Source organism: Trichosurus vulpecula, chromosome 9, assembly GCF_011100635.1.
Source record: "Trichosurus vulpecula isolate mTriVul1 chromosome 9, mTriVul1.pri, whole genome shotgun sequence".
Lineage (NCBI taxonomy): Eukaryota > Metazoa > Chordata > Mammalia > Diprotodontia > Phalangeridae > Trichosurus > Trichosurus vulpecula.
In genome coordinates this window covers 13,826,551-13,843,629 of record NC_050581.1, presented here as the reverse complement: position 1 = coordinate 13,843,629, position 17,079 = coordinate 13,826,551, and the positions used below count along the sequence as shown (strand labels likewise).

Below are 17,079 nucleotides of genomic sequence, written 5' to 3'. Positions count from 1 at the left end.
CTCATGTCATTATGAGTACAAGAATATGATAAAGTGAGAAAAAAAGGCTGATGTACTCTTAGGCTATATCAGTTGATCAATAAATATTTATTATACTATATATTAGGCACTTCAGTAAATGCTAAGGATACAAATAAAGACAATAGACAGTCCCTGCTCTCAAAGAGCTCACAATCTTATTAGGGGGAAAACATACAAACAACTATGTACAAATAAGATGTATACAGGAGGAATGGGAGAAATGGCACTAGCTTTAAGGGAGTTTTTAATTTGTGGTCCACTTATATCTTTGTCTTTGCTAACCTCCAACTGAAATTTCACATTTCCTTCAATTATTTAAAAATATTCTTTTCTGGAAGTCCATAGGCTTCACCAGATACGGGGCTCCTGGCACAAATTCTCCTGGGTTGCATTAAGAGAAATACAGTATTCTGAATGAGGAAAGTGATAGCCTTTGGTACTCTTCTCCAGTTGAAATTAAGTCACCTCTAATATCAGTGTCAGTTCTAAATACACATATTAGAGAAAACACTGGCAAGTCAAAATGTGTATAGAGGAAAGTGAGATGTTAAAGACATGTGAAACAATGTCATATAAGGAGTAGTTGAAAAAACAAAACCAAACTAGGAATGTTTAGTTTGAAGAGGCAAAACTTTGGGGAGATATTTCTAAATTCAAGTATTTGAAAGATTGTCCTGTGGAAGAGGAATTAGATTAATTATGTTTGGTCCAGCCAAGAGGCACAAACTGGAGGAAATTGGAGGGAAGCAAATTTTAGCTCAACATAAGGAAAACTTTCTAATAATCAGAATTGTCCACCAGAGTTGATATAGTCATAAAGTAGTTACAGCTATCCCTTCTACATCTTAACTTTCCCCATTGAAGTTTTGCTATATCATGGGTCAGCATGTGAAATTAGATGGGAATTTGGGAGGAGTTTTGTGGAAGCCACAGACAACACAGAAAGTTTGGGAACTCAGAAATGAATAAAATACGTGTATAGAATTATATAATGTAGCCTATAACCAAATACTTGACCCATATTTTACAATGAGGTACTGTAAACACCCCATAAAAGAAAAGGAACAAAATTCAGACTTCTCTGGTACAAAGCAAGGGCCAAAAAATTTTACATAGATTTTCTAGATCATGGGGGCTCTGTGTCCCTAACCCCAGCAACATGGAAAGGATAACTGTAGTTTCCTGGCACTAAAAGTATTTAAACAAAGACTGGGTAACCACTTGTTAGACATAATGAGAAGGTTGTAGAGAGAATTTATGTGTCAGATGTAGATTGAATTTGATGATCTTTGAGGTTCCTTCTAGTTTCAAAATGTTATTCATTTTCATTTCACAGGACCCAGAACAGATGTGTATATATGTGTATATGTATAAATGTATACATATATGTGCACACATGTATGTGTCTGTGTGCATATGTATCATATATGTGTGCATATATATGTAATATATATATAGTGCTGCAACAACTATTTTTAGCAAACTGGATTTTTTTCCATTCTGTGTACTTATAAATTTGTTAACTCAACAGACCTCCAAGCCATAAAATACTGATTACTTTTTCTAACCTACATTAGTATCTTCATTAAACTAAAATTTAGATTGCAAGCAGAACATGCCCTGTTTCATGGTTATTTTTTAGTTTTCAGGTTTGTAGGTGGGTGGTAAAGGCCAAGTACTAATTGTACCTTTAGACAAGAACAGGGCAACTCTGGATAGGAATAGCCAGAAAGTGATACAAGAAAATACTTGGTCATCAAGTTTTCCCACTTACAGAACTAAAGTACTTTGAAGAGATATTTGAAAAGGAGTACAAAAAGTTAAAATAGGGAAAAAAGAAAAACAGGTACATCCACTCATTCCCCCTCACCCTCAGGTGTGCTTTATCTCCATTGATTTAGATTCTCTTTAAAAGAATTTTAACACTAGGATCTATCCTCTATACCACAAACTATTGTTTTGATGTTCTCAACATGTTTAACTTTTAGAAGTTCTTTTTATGGATTCTGCTTTTAATCATATAATATTGGAGCTGAAAGGGACCTTAGAGATCATATAACCCACTTGTATTATAAATAATAAATCTGAAGTCCAGAGAGAAGATCATCCTGCTCGCTATCAGTAGATCTCACTCCTCCCTGTGTGTTGTTTCTTATTCATACCCCAAATCATTTATATACTGGTTGACTTTTATAGAGTTTGCAGGTGATCATAATGTGTGGTCGACCAGTAACAGAGCATAGTATAAAGTACACAATCTTGGACAGGGGCAAAAAACTAGCCCTACTCAAGGACTTCATAGTCTAATGGGGGAGATAATAGGCAATCAGCTACGTATACACAAAATACGTGCATGGTAAATTGGGGATTTTTCAGAGGGAAGGCATTTAAGATTAAGGCATACTAGAAAGGCTTCTTGCAGAAGGTAGGAATTTAGCTGAGAATTGAAGAAAGCCAGCAGGAGGTAGAGATGAAGAAAAAGAGTTCCAGGCATATGGGACAGCCAGTGGAAATGCTTAGTCTGGAAATGGGGTGTCACGTTCAAGGAACAGCAAAGAAGGCCAGGGTCACTGGATTATAGAGTATATGGTGGCAAATAATTGGGTTTCAAAAGGCTTTAAAAGCCAAACAAAGGATTTTATATTTGATTCTGGAGGTAATAGGGAATTACTGGAGTTTATTGAATGGGGTGGAGTGATGGAGTCATACTTTCAGTTAAGGAAGATCAGTTCAGCAGTAAATGGAGAATGGGCTAGAGTGGGAAGAGACTTGGGGCACTAGCCTGCAGACTGTAGCAATAGTCTAGGAGTGAGGTGATGAGGGCCTAGTGGTGGTGTCAGAGGAGAGAAGGGAGTATGTACTAGAGATGTTATGGAAGTAAGAAATTGATAGGCCTTGACAACAAATTGGATATAGGGGGAGAGAGTGAGAAGTTGGGAATGAAGCCTAGATTTTGAGAACATAGTTGTGCCTTTGACAGTAATAGGGAAGTTAAGAAGAGGGGAATATTTGGGGAGAAAGATAATAAATTCAGTTTTGGACATGTTGAGTTGGAAATGTTTGTGGCATGTCCATTCTGAGATGTCTTGCAGGCAATTGGAAATGCAAGAGTGGAGGTGAGGAGAGAGATTGGGGTTGGATAAATAGATCTGAGAATCATCTGCATAGAGACCAATAATTGAGTCTTTGAGACCTGATAAGAGTACCAAGTGAAAAATATGTGGAGAGAATCCTTGGGAGACCCGCCACTGTTAGAGGCGGGTGACCTAGATGAAGATCAGCAAAGGGGATAAGAAACAGCAGTCAGGCAGACAGGAGGAGAACCAGGAGAGAGCAGTGTCATAAAAACCTAGAGAGAAGAGAGTATTGATGAGAAGAGGGTGATTGGCAGTGTCAAAAAGCTACAGAGAGATCAAGAAGAAAGAGGATTGAGAAAAGACTATTCGATTTAGCAATTAGGAGATTGTTGGTAACTTTGGAGAGAGATATTTCAATTGAATGATGAGGCCAAAATTCAGGCTGCAAATATCAAGAAGAGAGTGAGAGAAAAATAGTGGAGGCACTTATTGTAGATAGATTTTCCAAATGTAGTCCACAAAAGGGAGACATATAGGACAATTGCTAGTTGGGATGGACAGATCAAGTGAGGATTTTTTGAGGGTAGGAGAGACATAGTCATGTTTATAGGTAGCAGAGAAGGAGCCAATAGACAGGAAGAGATTGAAGATTAGTGAGAGTAGGAATTACAGCTCTCTTGGAGAAGATGGAACAGAATGGGATCGCTTGTACATGTAGAGAGGGTTGCCTTGGCAAGCACAAAGGCTGCTTCTTCATGTGAAATGGGTGAAGGAGAAAATAATAAAGGGAGACAGCTGACTAATGTGAGGTGAAAGGGAGAAGAGGGGAGCTCCTGGTGAATGGCCTGTTTTTTCAATGAAATATGAGGCAAAGCTCTCAGCTGAGAGAGTCAGGAGGGGAAAGCTGTGGGAAGTTTGAGAAGGGATGAAGAAGTTTGAAAAAAAATGCTGTGCTGAGTGGGATAGTGGATCAGTTAGAGAGGTGTAAAAGGATGGCCTAATGCTGCAGTTAGGACACAATGGAGAAAATGCTGCATTAATTTGTAATGAATCCAGTCAGCATGGTTTCATGATTTTCTCCAGCTTTGTCCAGTGACTTCCTACACTGTTAAGTTCTCTGTGCTGATGAATTCACAAGAGAGGAGAGGAGAGAATAAATGAGAATGAGAGCAGTATCACTAGGGGGATGTTGAGGCAAGGTTAGCCTGATTAATGGGAACTTCTTTTTGCACTTTTCTTCTAGGCAGTAAAAAATGCTCATCTCCAAGTGAATGAACATTAATTTTTAAAGTTTTTTTTATAAATACATTTTGATTTATAAACTTTGAGCCCCTAAAAAGAGGTGATGTGATTCTGAAATGATAAGAATCAAGATAAAGTAGAGAGCAAATAGAATGTATATTTTCTTCATAGTAACGTTACTAATGATGGAAAAAGAAAATTCAAACAAGTGTTGTAAGCAAAAAAAACATTGACTTGGGAATATGTTTGCACACCTAATTTATGTCTATACAACTTAAAAGCAACTAATTTTTTTTGTCACGTCAAACAATTCGCCATAATTTGGAACATTTTAAAAAAGTATTGATACATTTTGTTTTGACATAACAGATAACTTTCCAACACTGATGTAACTTTCTCAACAAAGTACATTGCCCCTAAACAGTTTACTGTTTCCAATTCAAAAACGTATTTGTTGTACTAGAGATATAAAGATAAAAAGCAACATAGTCCTTGACCTCAAAGAGCTCACAACCTAGTAGGAGTGGTGAGATGTACATAGAAATATAACACAACTTGGAAAATGATTGAGTGCTTGAGAGAAGTCAGACAGTAACCTGAAAATCAATTAATTTAAAAGCCAAATGACGATTTTATATTTGATTCTGGAGGTAATAGGGAGTTACAGGAGTTTTTTGAATGGGGTGGGATGACATGGTCATACTTTCATTTTGGAAAGGGCAGTTCAACAGGTAAGTGGAGAATGGACTGGAGTGGGAAGAGACTTTTGGGGCACCAACCTGCAGGTTGGTAGTAGCCCAAAAGTCAATTAACCCACCTATTTAAATTACAAAACTGTAGATTTGATAGTCTCCATTGGATACTTGATAATGCTGTTGCCCTTATGAGTACAGAGGAAATATTGATGACAGTTTATTTTGAAATACATATTATGGCAGAATAAAACCTTGTTTTCTAATATATGAAAATGTAGTTTTCAAATGCTGGAACAAATAATTTGACAATTGAAGTCCTTTATATCGGAAGATTATTCTTTGAATTAAGTGTATGGAATTAAATTGTATGATTTATGTAATTTTTGTTTGTATTCTTTAATAGGCAAATGAGGTGACAGACAGCGCTTACATGGGTTCAGAGAGTACTTATAGTGAATGTGAAACCTTTACAGATGAGGATACCAGCACACTGGTACAGCACGAAATGCACAACGAAGTAGAGACAGACAGCGCTATTGATTCTGCTGGTCACTCAGAGTGCCCAGATGGCATTGAAGAACCAGAGAATGGGCCGTTGCTTCTTACACCTGACAAGTATGTATACAAAATTTCTATGAATTTGAAAAAAGTGTTTTCTTTAGATAGTAAAACAGGTACACTGAATATCTGGTATTAATAGTAAAATCTTATTTAATAAATAGTAGACACATTAATTAAATTTACTTTTTGACCTTTTTATTTTATTTTATTTTATTTTATTTTGTTTTATTTATTTTTTTAAATTTATTTAATATATTAAGTTTTCAGCATTGATTTTCACAGGAGTTTGAACTACAAATTTTCTCCCCATTTCTACCCTCCCCCCCACTCCAAGATGGCATATATTCTGGTTGCCCTGTTCCCCAGTCAGCCCTCCCTTCTGTCACCCCACTCCCCTCCCATCCCCTTTTCCCTTACTTTCTTGTAGCGCAAGATAAATTTCTATGCCCCATTGCCTGTGTATCTTATTTCCTAGTTGCATGCAAAAACATTTTTTTTTTGTTTTTGAACATCTGTTTTTAAAATTTTGAGTTCCAAATTCTCTCCCCTCTTCCCTCCCCACCCACCCACCCTCCCTAAGAAGACAAGCAATTCAACATAGGCCACATGCATATCATTATATAAAACCCTTCCACAATATTCATGTTGTGAAAGACTAACTATATTTCCCTTTTCCTATGCTATCCCCCTTTATTCAATTTTCTCCCTTGACCCTGTCTCTTTTCGAAAGTGTTTGTTTTTTATTACCTCCTCCTATCTGCCCTCCATTCTATCATCCTCCCTTTTTTATCTCTTTCCTCCTTCTTTCCTGTGGGGTAAGATACCCAATTGAGTGTGTATGGTATTCCCTCCTCAGGTCAAATCCAATGAGAACAAGATTCACTCATTCCCCCTCACCTACCCCCTCTTCCCTTCCTACAGAACTGCTTTTTCTTGCCGCTTTTAAGTGAGATAATTTACCCCATTCTATCTCTCCCTTTCTCAATATATTCCTCTCTCATCCCTTAATTTTATTTTTTTAGATATCATCCCTTTATATTCACCTCACCCTGTGCCCTCTGTCTATATATGCATATATATATATATGTATATATATATATATGCACATATACATATACACATATATGTATAGTCCCTTCAGCTACCCTAACACTCAGGTCTCATGAATCATACACATCATCTTGCCATATAGGAATGTAAACAAAACAGTTCAACTTTAGTAAGTCCCTTGTGAGTTCTCTTTCTTGTTTACCTTTTCATGCTTCTCTTGATTCTTGTGTTTGTAAGTCAAATTTTCTATTCAGCTCTGGTCTTTTCACTGAGAAAGCTTGAAAGTCCTCTATTTTATTGAAAATCCATATTTTGCCTTGGAGCATGATACTCAGTTTTGCTGGGTAGGTGATTCTTGGTTTTAATCTTAGCTCCATTGACCTCCAGAATATTGTATTCCAAGCCCTTTGATCCCTTCATGTAGAAGCTGCTAGATCTTGTGTTATTCTGATTGTGTTTCCACAATACTCAAATTGTTTCCTTCTGGCTGCTTGTAGTATTTTCTCCTTGATCTGGGAGCTCTGGAATTTGGCAACAATATTCCTAGGAGTTTTCTTTTTAGGATCTTTTTGAGGAGGCGATCGATGGATTCTTTCAATTTCTATTTTACCCTCTGGCTCTGGAATATCAGGGAAATTCTCCTTGATAATTTCTTGAAAGATGATATCTAGGCTCTTTTTTTGATCATGGCTTTCAGGTAGTCCAGTAATTTTTAAATGATCTCTCCTGGATCTATTTTCCAGGTCAATGGTTTTCCCAATGATATATTTCACATTGTCTTCCACTTTTTCATTCCTTTGGTTCTGTTTTATAATATCTCGATTTCTCATAAAGTCACTAGCTTCCACTTGCTCCAATCTAATTTTTAAGGTTGTATTTTCTTCAGTGGTCTTTTGGACCTCCTTTTCCATGTGGCTAATTCTGCCTTTCAAGGCACTCTTCTCCTCATTGGCTTTTTGGAGCTCTTTTGCCATTTGAGTTAGTCTATTTTTTAAGGTGTTGTTTTCTTCAGTATTTTTTTGTGTCTCCTTTAGCAAGTCATTGACTTGTTTTTCATGGTTTTCTCACATCACTCTCATTTCTCTTTCCAATTTTTCCTCTACTTCTCTAACTTGCTTTTTCAAATCCTTTTTGAGCTCTTCCATGGGCTGAGACCAGTTCATGTTTTCCTTGGAGGCTTTTTATGTAGGCTCTTTGACTTTGTTGACTTCTTCTGGCTGTATGTTTTGGTCTTCTTTGTCACCGAAGAAAGATTCCAAAGTCTGAGTCTGAATCTGAGTCCATTTTTGCTACCTGGCCATGTTCCCAGCCAACTACTTGACCCTTGAGTTTTTCATGGGGTATGACTGCTTGTAGAGTATAGAGTACTTTGTTCCAAGCTTGAGGGGCTGTGCTGTTGTTTTCAGAGTTATTTCTGTACAGCCAGCTCCGCCACACCAGCACTCCTCCTCCCCCAAGAACCACCAACCTGGACCTGACTCAGATCTTCAGCAGGCTCTGCACTCCTGCTCTGATCCACCGTTTAATTCCTCCCACCAGGTGGGCCGGGGGCCAGAGGCAACTGCAGCTGTAGTTCCTCAGAGCTGCACCACTTCTGCTGCCCCCAGGGTGGTGGCCAAACCACGAACTCCTTTACTCTGTCCCTGCATCTTTTCCCACTAACCTTCTGTGTTGTCTTTGGTGTTTGTGGGTTGAGAAGTCTGGTAACTGCCACAGCTCACTGATTCAGGGTGCCAGGGCCTGCTCCACCCACCCCTGGTCTGGCTGGTCCCGGCACAGCCCACCCTGGGCTCTCCTCCCCCCGCTGCCAGCTCCGGGCAATAGACCTTACCCAGCGACCATCCAGGCTGTCCTGGGCTGGAGCCCTGATTCCGTCTGCTATTTCATGGGTTCTGCAGTTCTTCTCTGTTGTCTTTGGTGTTTGTGGGTCGAGAAGTCTGGTAACTGCCACAGCTCACTGATTCAGGACACTAGGGCCTGTTCTGCCTGGCTCCTGGTCTGGTTGGTCCAGGTGCATCTCATGCTGGGCTCTGCTCCACTCTGCTTCGAGCTCTGTGCCTGATAGACCTTACCCAGCAACCTTCCAAGATGTCCTGGGCTGGAGCCCTGCTTGCCTCTGCTACTTTGTGAGTTCTGCAGTTCTAGAATTTGTTCAGAGCCATTTTTATAGGTTTTTGGAGGGACGTGCGGGCGGAGCTCACGCAAGTCCCTGCTTTCCAGCCGCCATCTTGGCACTGCCCCCCTAAATTTACTTTTCTGGGCATTTGTCAGAGTAAATTCACAGCTTAATATGAAGAGTTTGACTAAGTAATATAACATCTTACAAATTTCGTATATAGATGGTGGGCCCATACAAATAATTTAGTATGTGGTTTAGCCATTTTTACTAATATTGATTTATCTGAGACAAATGGCAATACTTTTACTTATGCCCAAACTTCCATGATCTTTTTCAATGTTAATTTCTCTATATGATGGTTCAAACAACCATTTATTAAGCACCTACTCTGTACCAAGCATGAACTAGTTTTTGCTCTGGTGAATCCAAATAAATTGATATTTTTATGTCTGAATTTTGTTGCTGAGAGGAGAGGAAGAAATGTAGGCAAAAAGAAAAACATACCTTTATGGTGAAAGGGAGAGATTTCAGTTCAGCAAATATTTATCAAGTGCATTCTATGGACAATGTACTGTGTCAAGCAATAAGAGGCAAAAATGAAATAAGACACTTCCTCTGTCCTCAAAGTGCTTACAGTCTAGTAAGGAATATTTTCTACGAGTATCTTAGAATCCCTGAGAATCTGCTTGGAGGCCTCAAGTAGGGAACCCCTCCCCAACTCTATGTCAGTAGCCAGCTTTGTATGTCATGCCTGACATAGCCATAAAGTCTAAGAGCTTATGTTTGGAGATGGGGAAAAGGAAGTTTGCAGATTATAGAGCATAAAAGATGACTGGCTATATTTATTTGCCACATTTAGTACTAGGAAAAACTGTGGGTCAGAATAGTACTTTTAGAGGCTGAGGGTTTACCATTTTGACCTGCTAAGATGTTTGCTTTCTGCATTAAGATTCTATCATTCCACCTAGTGCAAATATTAACATTCCTGGTAACTTATGTCTAATTAGTGTCTGGCACACATTTTCTGCTTAATAAATGCATATTTGTTGATCAATAGATGGGAACCCTGAAGTATAAGTTATATAGATTTTCTGTTACAACTTGCTACCATCCAACCTATATGAATAATTTGATGTTTATGTAACACGTGGGAAGATTTGTAGGAACTATTAGGTTAATAGAATACTATGGTCTTAAGCCTGCTAAAGTCCTACTTCATACCTCATCAGGATTCTTGTGGCTGTGCCAGAGATTTGTACTCTTGTCAGGTCCTGTAAAGCTGGAAAGACTTCAATAGGAGACTAGCAGTGGGATGTTTACTGTAGTTTAGTGAGCCTTACTGCCAGAAAGGTGATCGTGAGGTGATTTTTTTTTTAGACACGGCATTTCGTGAGACAGTCTACTGAGGTGTGGGGGGTTGTGATGTGAATCAGTGGAAAGAGCAAATGATAGATTTTTTTTGATAGGTTAGTTTTTATTTCTTAATCATAAACTGAACTTTGCAGTCTAGCTAGACTTGTGGAAGGAAAAGAGAAATTAATCCAAGAAGAACTGCAACAGATGGGAGCACAAGGATTGTAGGGTATGAGAACAGACAGGGTTTAAGGGTGTTCGTTCTATCTCCAGAAGAATGTTTGGTGATTAAGACAAAAAACAAAACAAATAAAACCAAAAAAACTCATAAGAGTTGTCCATAGTCAACAATAATGGTCTTTTCTGGTTTTGCCATCCCAAGATCTGAAGTGATCCATGGCCTCCATGCTGTTCTTGCCTTCCTTCAGCTGGCCACAGACCACATGCTTGCCAACCAACCAATCAGTCTTAACTGTACAGAGGAAAAAATGTGGGCCATTTCTGTTGGGCATAGCATTTGTAATGGACCAGATCACAGGATGAAGTTCTCATCAACAAATTTCTTCCCGTAGGTAAACTTGCCCACAGTGTCATTATGGCATGTGAAGTCACAACCCTGACGTTTGAACCCAGGAGTGATTTTGAGAAAGCCTATTCCCTTGTCACCACAGCCCTTCTTTCCATTGCTTAGACCACAGAAGTTTTTTACTATCTTGGAACACTGTCTACAGTTAGCTGAAAAGTATCTCAGTCCAGGGCTCATTATGGATGTTGATATGGAAATATACGGTGAGGTTGGCCATGGCCGTGGATAGAGAGACTGGAGGGTGGGGTTGACAGCACAAGCAGTGGATTAGCGTCTGTTTCTGGCAGTGAGCAAAGCTGAGGGCTCCCAGTTGGGGCGTCTGCAAAGGCTGGAATCATGGCAGAGAGCAAGGTACAGTGGAAAGAGTACCACATTTGGATTTAAAGAACCTGGGTTTAAATCCCAGCTCTGCTTCTTGGACTTGTGGGACCTTGGGTGAGGCTCTTTTTGTTTTTGGAGGCTTTAGTTTTCTTGTCCACAAAATGAGGAGAGTTGTACTAGATGATCTCTAGGGTCTCTTCACATTCTAAATCTGTGATCATGTGAGCCAATGAAGTATAATCTTCAAATTATTAAGTCAGTACTGAAAATGATAGTTTAATGGAAGAGAAATTTCTTTGAAGAAAAAGAAAGGTAAGAAAAGAAAGAAAAAGAAAAACCTTTTTTGTTTGATTTTTAGTAGAGGGAAGATAGAGTGCTATCTTGGACTTCTTAGCCCAAGACCGTCCTATAGGAATGTTACCAATTAGTGGTATTTAGATTATTTACAAAATAAAATTAGCTGTGCTTTTCTTTCCTGAAAATATGGTTTCATAATGATCAGTTCTTAGAATGTAATTACCCACTGAGCAAGACCACAAGAAAGTGGTTTTAAGTAAGCAAGCCATTAAAATATATGACAGAATCCTGAGAATATTCTTCTTTTTCTTGGAATTATCATCATAAAATCTCATATAGCTGAAAATTGATCCTTAAAAGATATAATCTCTATTTTAGCTTGGTTGGTGATCAGGGAGAAGTATTTTTGTAGAGTGAGAGAAAGAATAAACAAATATAACAAGGTAAGAAACTGATGCTAAAGGTTTTGGCTTCTTGCATTGTAATTTTCTAATTATCTTTAAAACACTTTAACAAAATTCTGCAGTCCAAATACTCTTTGATTGGAGAGAATGGAATAGAATTAAGCAAATCATTTGTTAGGGACATTATGAGAAAAAGCACCTTTCTAAGTATAAATTTTCCCGCATACCAATGTAGTTCTCTTCATATATTAGGCACTCTATGAAAAATGTGTATTGAATTCATTTGAAGAAAAGATGAAAGAAGATTCCCAGAATCTCAGAATACAAAGTCACTCATAAAGTGAAGCATTAGAAGAGATCATAAAAGGTCATTTAGTCCAATGCATTCCTGGGAAATTCCCTCTATTCCTGAAAAGTGGGTATCAGTCAGTCTCCTCTTAAGGAACTCTAGTAAAGGGAAACCCACTGCAATCAGAAGCAGCCCATTCAGCTTTAGGTCACTGTAATTGTTAGGAAATTTTTCCTTATGTCATACAAAAATCTACCTTTCTGTAATTTCTACCCATTGCTACTAGTTTTGCCTTCTGGGGCCAAGGAAAACAAATTCAATTGCTCTTCCTCACGGCAGTTTTTCAGATACTTGAACACAGCTGTCATATTCTCTCTGAGTATTCTCTATACCAGGCTAAACATCTCCACATCTTTCCAGTTATCATATGGCATAACTTGTAGTTCCTTCATGATCTTGGTTGCCCTACATTGGACATGTCTCAACTTCTCAATGTTCTTCCCAAAATATGGTGCCCTAAATAGGTGTAGTCTACCAGAGCCTGAAATTTATACCTCCTTAAGTCTGATCACTGTATGGTATAGTAGAAAGAGGGTTGCGTTTGGTGTGAAGATCTGAGTTTAAATCCCTTCCTACTCTTGTATTCTTGGTCAAGTTTCTTAACCTTGTTAAGTCTTAATTTCCTCATCTATAAAATGAGGGGATTGGATTAGATGACCTCTAAAGTCCCTTCCAGCTCTAAATCAGTTATTTTAAATTTGAGTTTATCTTGAGATATTTTTGAATTTTGAAACTTACTTAAAATACAACCAGTGGCGTTTGTTGTAAAGATTATTCAATTCAAATGAAAACAGAATTTTAAAAATTACTTTAAGATTCTCATTTGCTTCTTAAAGATTTTGTGAATATCTTTTTGAAAAAATTTTTCATGACAATGCTTTGAAACTTTTTCCACCTTAGATTGTTAGATTGTTAGATCGCAACCCAACATTATGTGATTTTCCATTAATTTCTGGGGAAATTCTTGGGAAAAAAAACTGGTACCTCTCAAGAAGTAAATAATCTTTGATTTTCTTAATAGCAACTCTGAAGTCAAAGACATTCAAGTTTGAATTTGGCTCTGTGAAATTTCCACCAAGGCTCTTTTGCAGAATTATAGCATTTGAGAGTTGAAAGAATACTCAGTGGCCGTTTACCCAACCTCTGCACAAAAGGAATCTCTACTGTTATTTTCTTGGCAAGTGGTAGTAGAGACTACTTAGATGTTCGAAGAAGACGCATCTACCACCTCTTGAGGCAGTCATCCTACTTTTAGTCAGGAAGTCTGTCCTAACATCAAGCCTAACTTGGCCTCTGAAACATCTGCCCTCTGAGGACAAATAGCACACATCTAATCCCCCATCCACATGACAGCCCTTCAGATTTTTGAACATGGGTATTCTGTCCCTCCTGAGTATTCTGCAGACCAAGTATGCTTAATTCTTTCGACTGATCCTCACAGGAGATAGATCCCAGGTCCTTCACCATTCTGGTTCCTCTCTTCTGGATACTTTGCAGCTTATCGATGTTCTTCTTAAACTGTAGTGCCTGCATTGGTAACTAAGGTGGGGCCAGTGAAGGGAGGTCTGATTATATCTTGGCTCCCAAATAGGCCCAAAACCCCTAGCTACTAGGTGCTAAGCCTATGTGGGCGTGAAGCCCCCAGGGTCTTAAGGGGAGTTGCTAAGACCAGAGCCAATGGTAAGAGCTTAAGTTCTGGTCGCTCAGATGACGTTGATGACGGCTAAAGAGTGCATAAAAAGAGAAGACAGAGCTATTTGCTTAGGGCTCTCACTCTTTGATGTGCAGACTCTGGGCAGCTGTAGTTAAGAGCCTTCCAGCTTGTGAACCCAGATGTAGGGACTTTGTTAAACTCTGGTAACTATGCATTGAGATTTGAATCAGACAAGGTCTGTTGATGTTTGTAATTTGTTTGTATTTGCTCTGAAGCTCAGGGTGCTGGCTTTTTCCCCTGAACTAAGTGAATGATATTTGTATGCTGGATTAAAGTAAGATTGTTAACCCCTTAACGTTGCTTTCCTTAGTAAAGCAGATCAAAAGAATCTGCGTTGGCAGCTTTCTGTGTGCTGGTTGTTGGTGGGTCTTACATCCCTACAGCAGCTGCTAGCCAAATTGTTACAACAGTGCCCTGAGCTAAACACAGCACTCCAGAGAAGGTCTGACCAAGTCAAAGTACAGCGAGACCATCACCTCTCTGTTCCTAAGAGTGACGTTGAATAATGATTTTGCTCCTCAGCATTTTTAAAACTAAATACTAAACTTTTATGTATTTACTCATTCTGGGCAGCTCGATGGCACGGTCAGTAAAGCACTGGGCATTTAGTTATTCTGCAGTTTTCTATTCTTTTACACTTCCCTATTTCCTTCTTCTTTTCACTACCAGACAGTTCTGAAAAGCACTGCTTTATGGTGTGATTTATGGTGTACTAGTCAATCTTCTGGATAACTTTGCTCATCTGTTTTTCCATATAAGTCTCATTATGACTAAATAATTCTGTGAATTAACCAAGTATTGCATTAAACATGTGCATTAATTTGCGAGGTATTGACATTTTTAGTAGCAGTTGAGCTAGCATTTATGTAATGTTTTAAGGCTTGCATTTTACATGTATCATTTGATCCTCAACCTTATTTTGCTACTGTTATCCCCATTTTGTAGATGAGGAAACCAAGACTGAGGCAGAGAGGTTAGGTGACTTCCCAGGATCACACCATTAATTATCTGAGACCACAATTCAAGCTGAGGCCTTCCTGTCGCCAAGTCCAGCACTCTCTCTATTGCCTCATTTAGCCATGAACAGGAAACTAGACCTTCATTTGTTCAGCTCTTCCTTGATTTCTGTCAAAAATCATTTTAAAATTGTCTTTGTATAGATTTCTCATACATCCTGATAAGTTAATGCCCAAATGCTTGATGGATTTTGTAATTACCATAAAGCGCATCTCTCTCAATTTTTATTGATTTTCACTGGTGTTTTATAGGAATGTGAATGACTTTGTGGGTTTATTTTATATCCTTGTACTTTACTGAAGTAATGTATTACTGCCAAAAATTTTGGGGGTACTGAAGTAGACATGACTGTTTTAACAGCTATTTTTAATGAGAAAGGTTCCAGTGCTTCTTGTATATAACAATAATTCATGGATTCAAGTATATACTTGCCATATTATATTATAGAAAGACTTTTCTATTTTCATATTTTAAAATGATCTATCAACATAAATGAATTCTTTTTTGTCATTTTCTTATCAGTCAATTTTATCAGTCTCTTTCCACTTAATTATATGATCATGTAGTTATTATTTTTCCTTTCTTTCAGTTGCTTTTTGTTGTGCAAAATTTTTATTTTTGTATAATCAAATCCATCAACTTTTTCTCCAGTAATTTTTTGTAAGTAAAAATAGCATTCCTCTTAATCATTTCTCTGAGACAAATACATTACTTCCCTTTTGTTCCAGTTTTTTAAGTTTTAAAAATAAAAAGATTAGTATTTTATTTACAAAGCATTAAGGAGGAGAATCATTATTCAGTAAGAATGATTGGGAAAACTGCATAGCCATGTGTATGGCAAAAAAAAAAAGTTTGGCTCAGTACCTCACAACATATGCTACATTAACCTCTAACTAGATCAGTGATCTATCTATGTAAAATTTGTATTCATTTGGTATATATTTTGCATTGAAGGCATACTGTGTAGAAAGCCATCTTTAGAGCCAGGAAAAATTGGATTCAAGTCCTTTCAAACCTGTAGTGACTGTATGACCTGGGCAAGTCTCTAAAAGGAGAAATTACAGAACAGCTACAGATCAGCGTTGGTGGAGGGAGTTTCCTTATCCAGAATTTGCTATGCTAATGAACCCAAAAGTCTAGACCAAAAAAAAGTATAGTTTCTTTTTATTTATCTGTATGCATGTTTTACCCCAGTAAAACATAAGCTTCTTAAAGTCAGGACCTGTTTCCACTTTTTTTCTTTTTATCCCTAATACCTGGCATAGCGTTGAACAAAGAGTAGGAGCTTCACAAATACTTGAACTGAATTGTTGTTACTGTTGCAAAGTTTTCCAATCGATCTCTAGAATCAAGCCCAATCAGCCTTCTTACTGTTCCCCCATGATGCTCTGTCCCTTGGCTTTGTTCTTCCCCATGTACATAAATTGTACATAAATATTTCTCTGGTAGAGTATGAACTCTTAAGGGCAGGGGCTATTCATTTTTACCTTTGTATCTATAGTGCCTAGTATTATGCCTGGCATATAGTAGGCACTTAATAAATTGGTTAATCTAGTAACCTCAATAAAAAGAAATGATCCAGAAGTACACATCCATATTAATAAAAATCACTAGACCTAGGTTCCAACCTGGACTGTGCCACAGACCAACCATCTGATTTGAGGCAAATTACTTAGCATCTCTTTACATCCACTACCTTATCCAGTAAATGGGATACCAGCACCTAGCCTATAATGTCCAAGATCCCTTCCAGCTCTAAATTTATGATTCTTTAGCTATAATTATGTGAAAGAAAAAAATAAAAATTCATAGGTAGAAAAACTTTATTAACTTGGAAAGGAAGCCCCAAACAAAAGTGGTTTTTGTTTTTGTCCTTTGTTAATCCATTTAGACTTTGTTGTTGAATGCTAAGAATTTTACCTAAGTATTTATTCCTTATTTTATATGGTTATTTCATCATTTTTCTTGGTAGTTACTCTTTATAATTGAAAATTTTATAAGAGTCCTCATGCTTTAAAAGGTTAGGAAATACTGTCTTACTAAATACTCATTTATATTATCATGCCTTCAGAATTCTTTCCAAGAACTAGCGTGTTTCTAAAATAAAAGCTTAATCTTAACAAAAGGAAATAACATGTTTAAATGGAGTGTTTTTTCTCTGACCTTTGCTGTTAGAAAGAAGCACTTTGTTCTTTTGTTAACACTGAGGACAGCACATTATTAGATAAGGATCTTGGACTACAGAGACAGTTTGAAGTCAGGTGAAAATTGAA

The 17,079-nt window shown here is 37.7% G+C and overlaps 1 protein-coding gene across 3 annotated transcripts in view; it reads left to right on the top strand.

The window, feature by feature from the left end:
• Positions 1-17,079, top strand: part of RAB11FIP3 (RAB11 family interacting protein 3) — a 158,468-nt gene that overhangs the window by 90,996 nt on the left and 50,393 nt on the right. For all 3 annotated transcript variants that reach the window (XM_036738398.1, XM_036738397.1, XM_036738395.1), the window contains exon 4: positions 5,439-5,650. In XM_036738398.1, the coding sequence (XP_036594293.1) occupies positions 5,439-5,650 (212 nt within the window). The remainder of the gene's footprint in view (positions 1-5,438; positions 5,651-17,079) is intronic.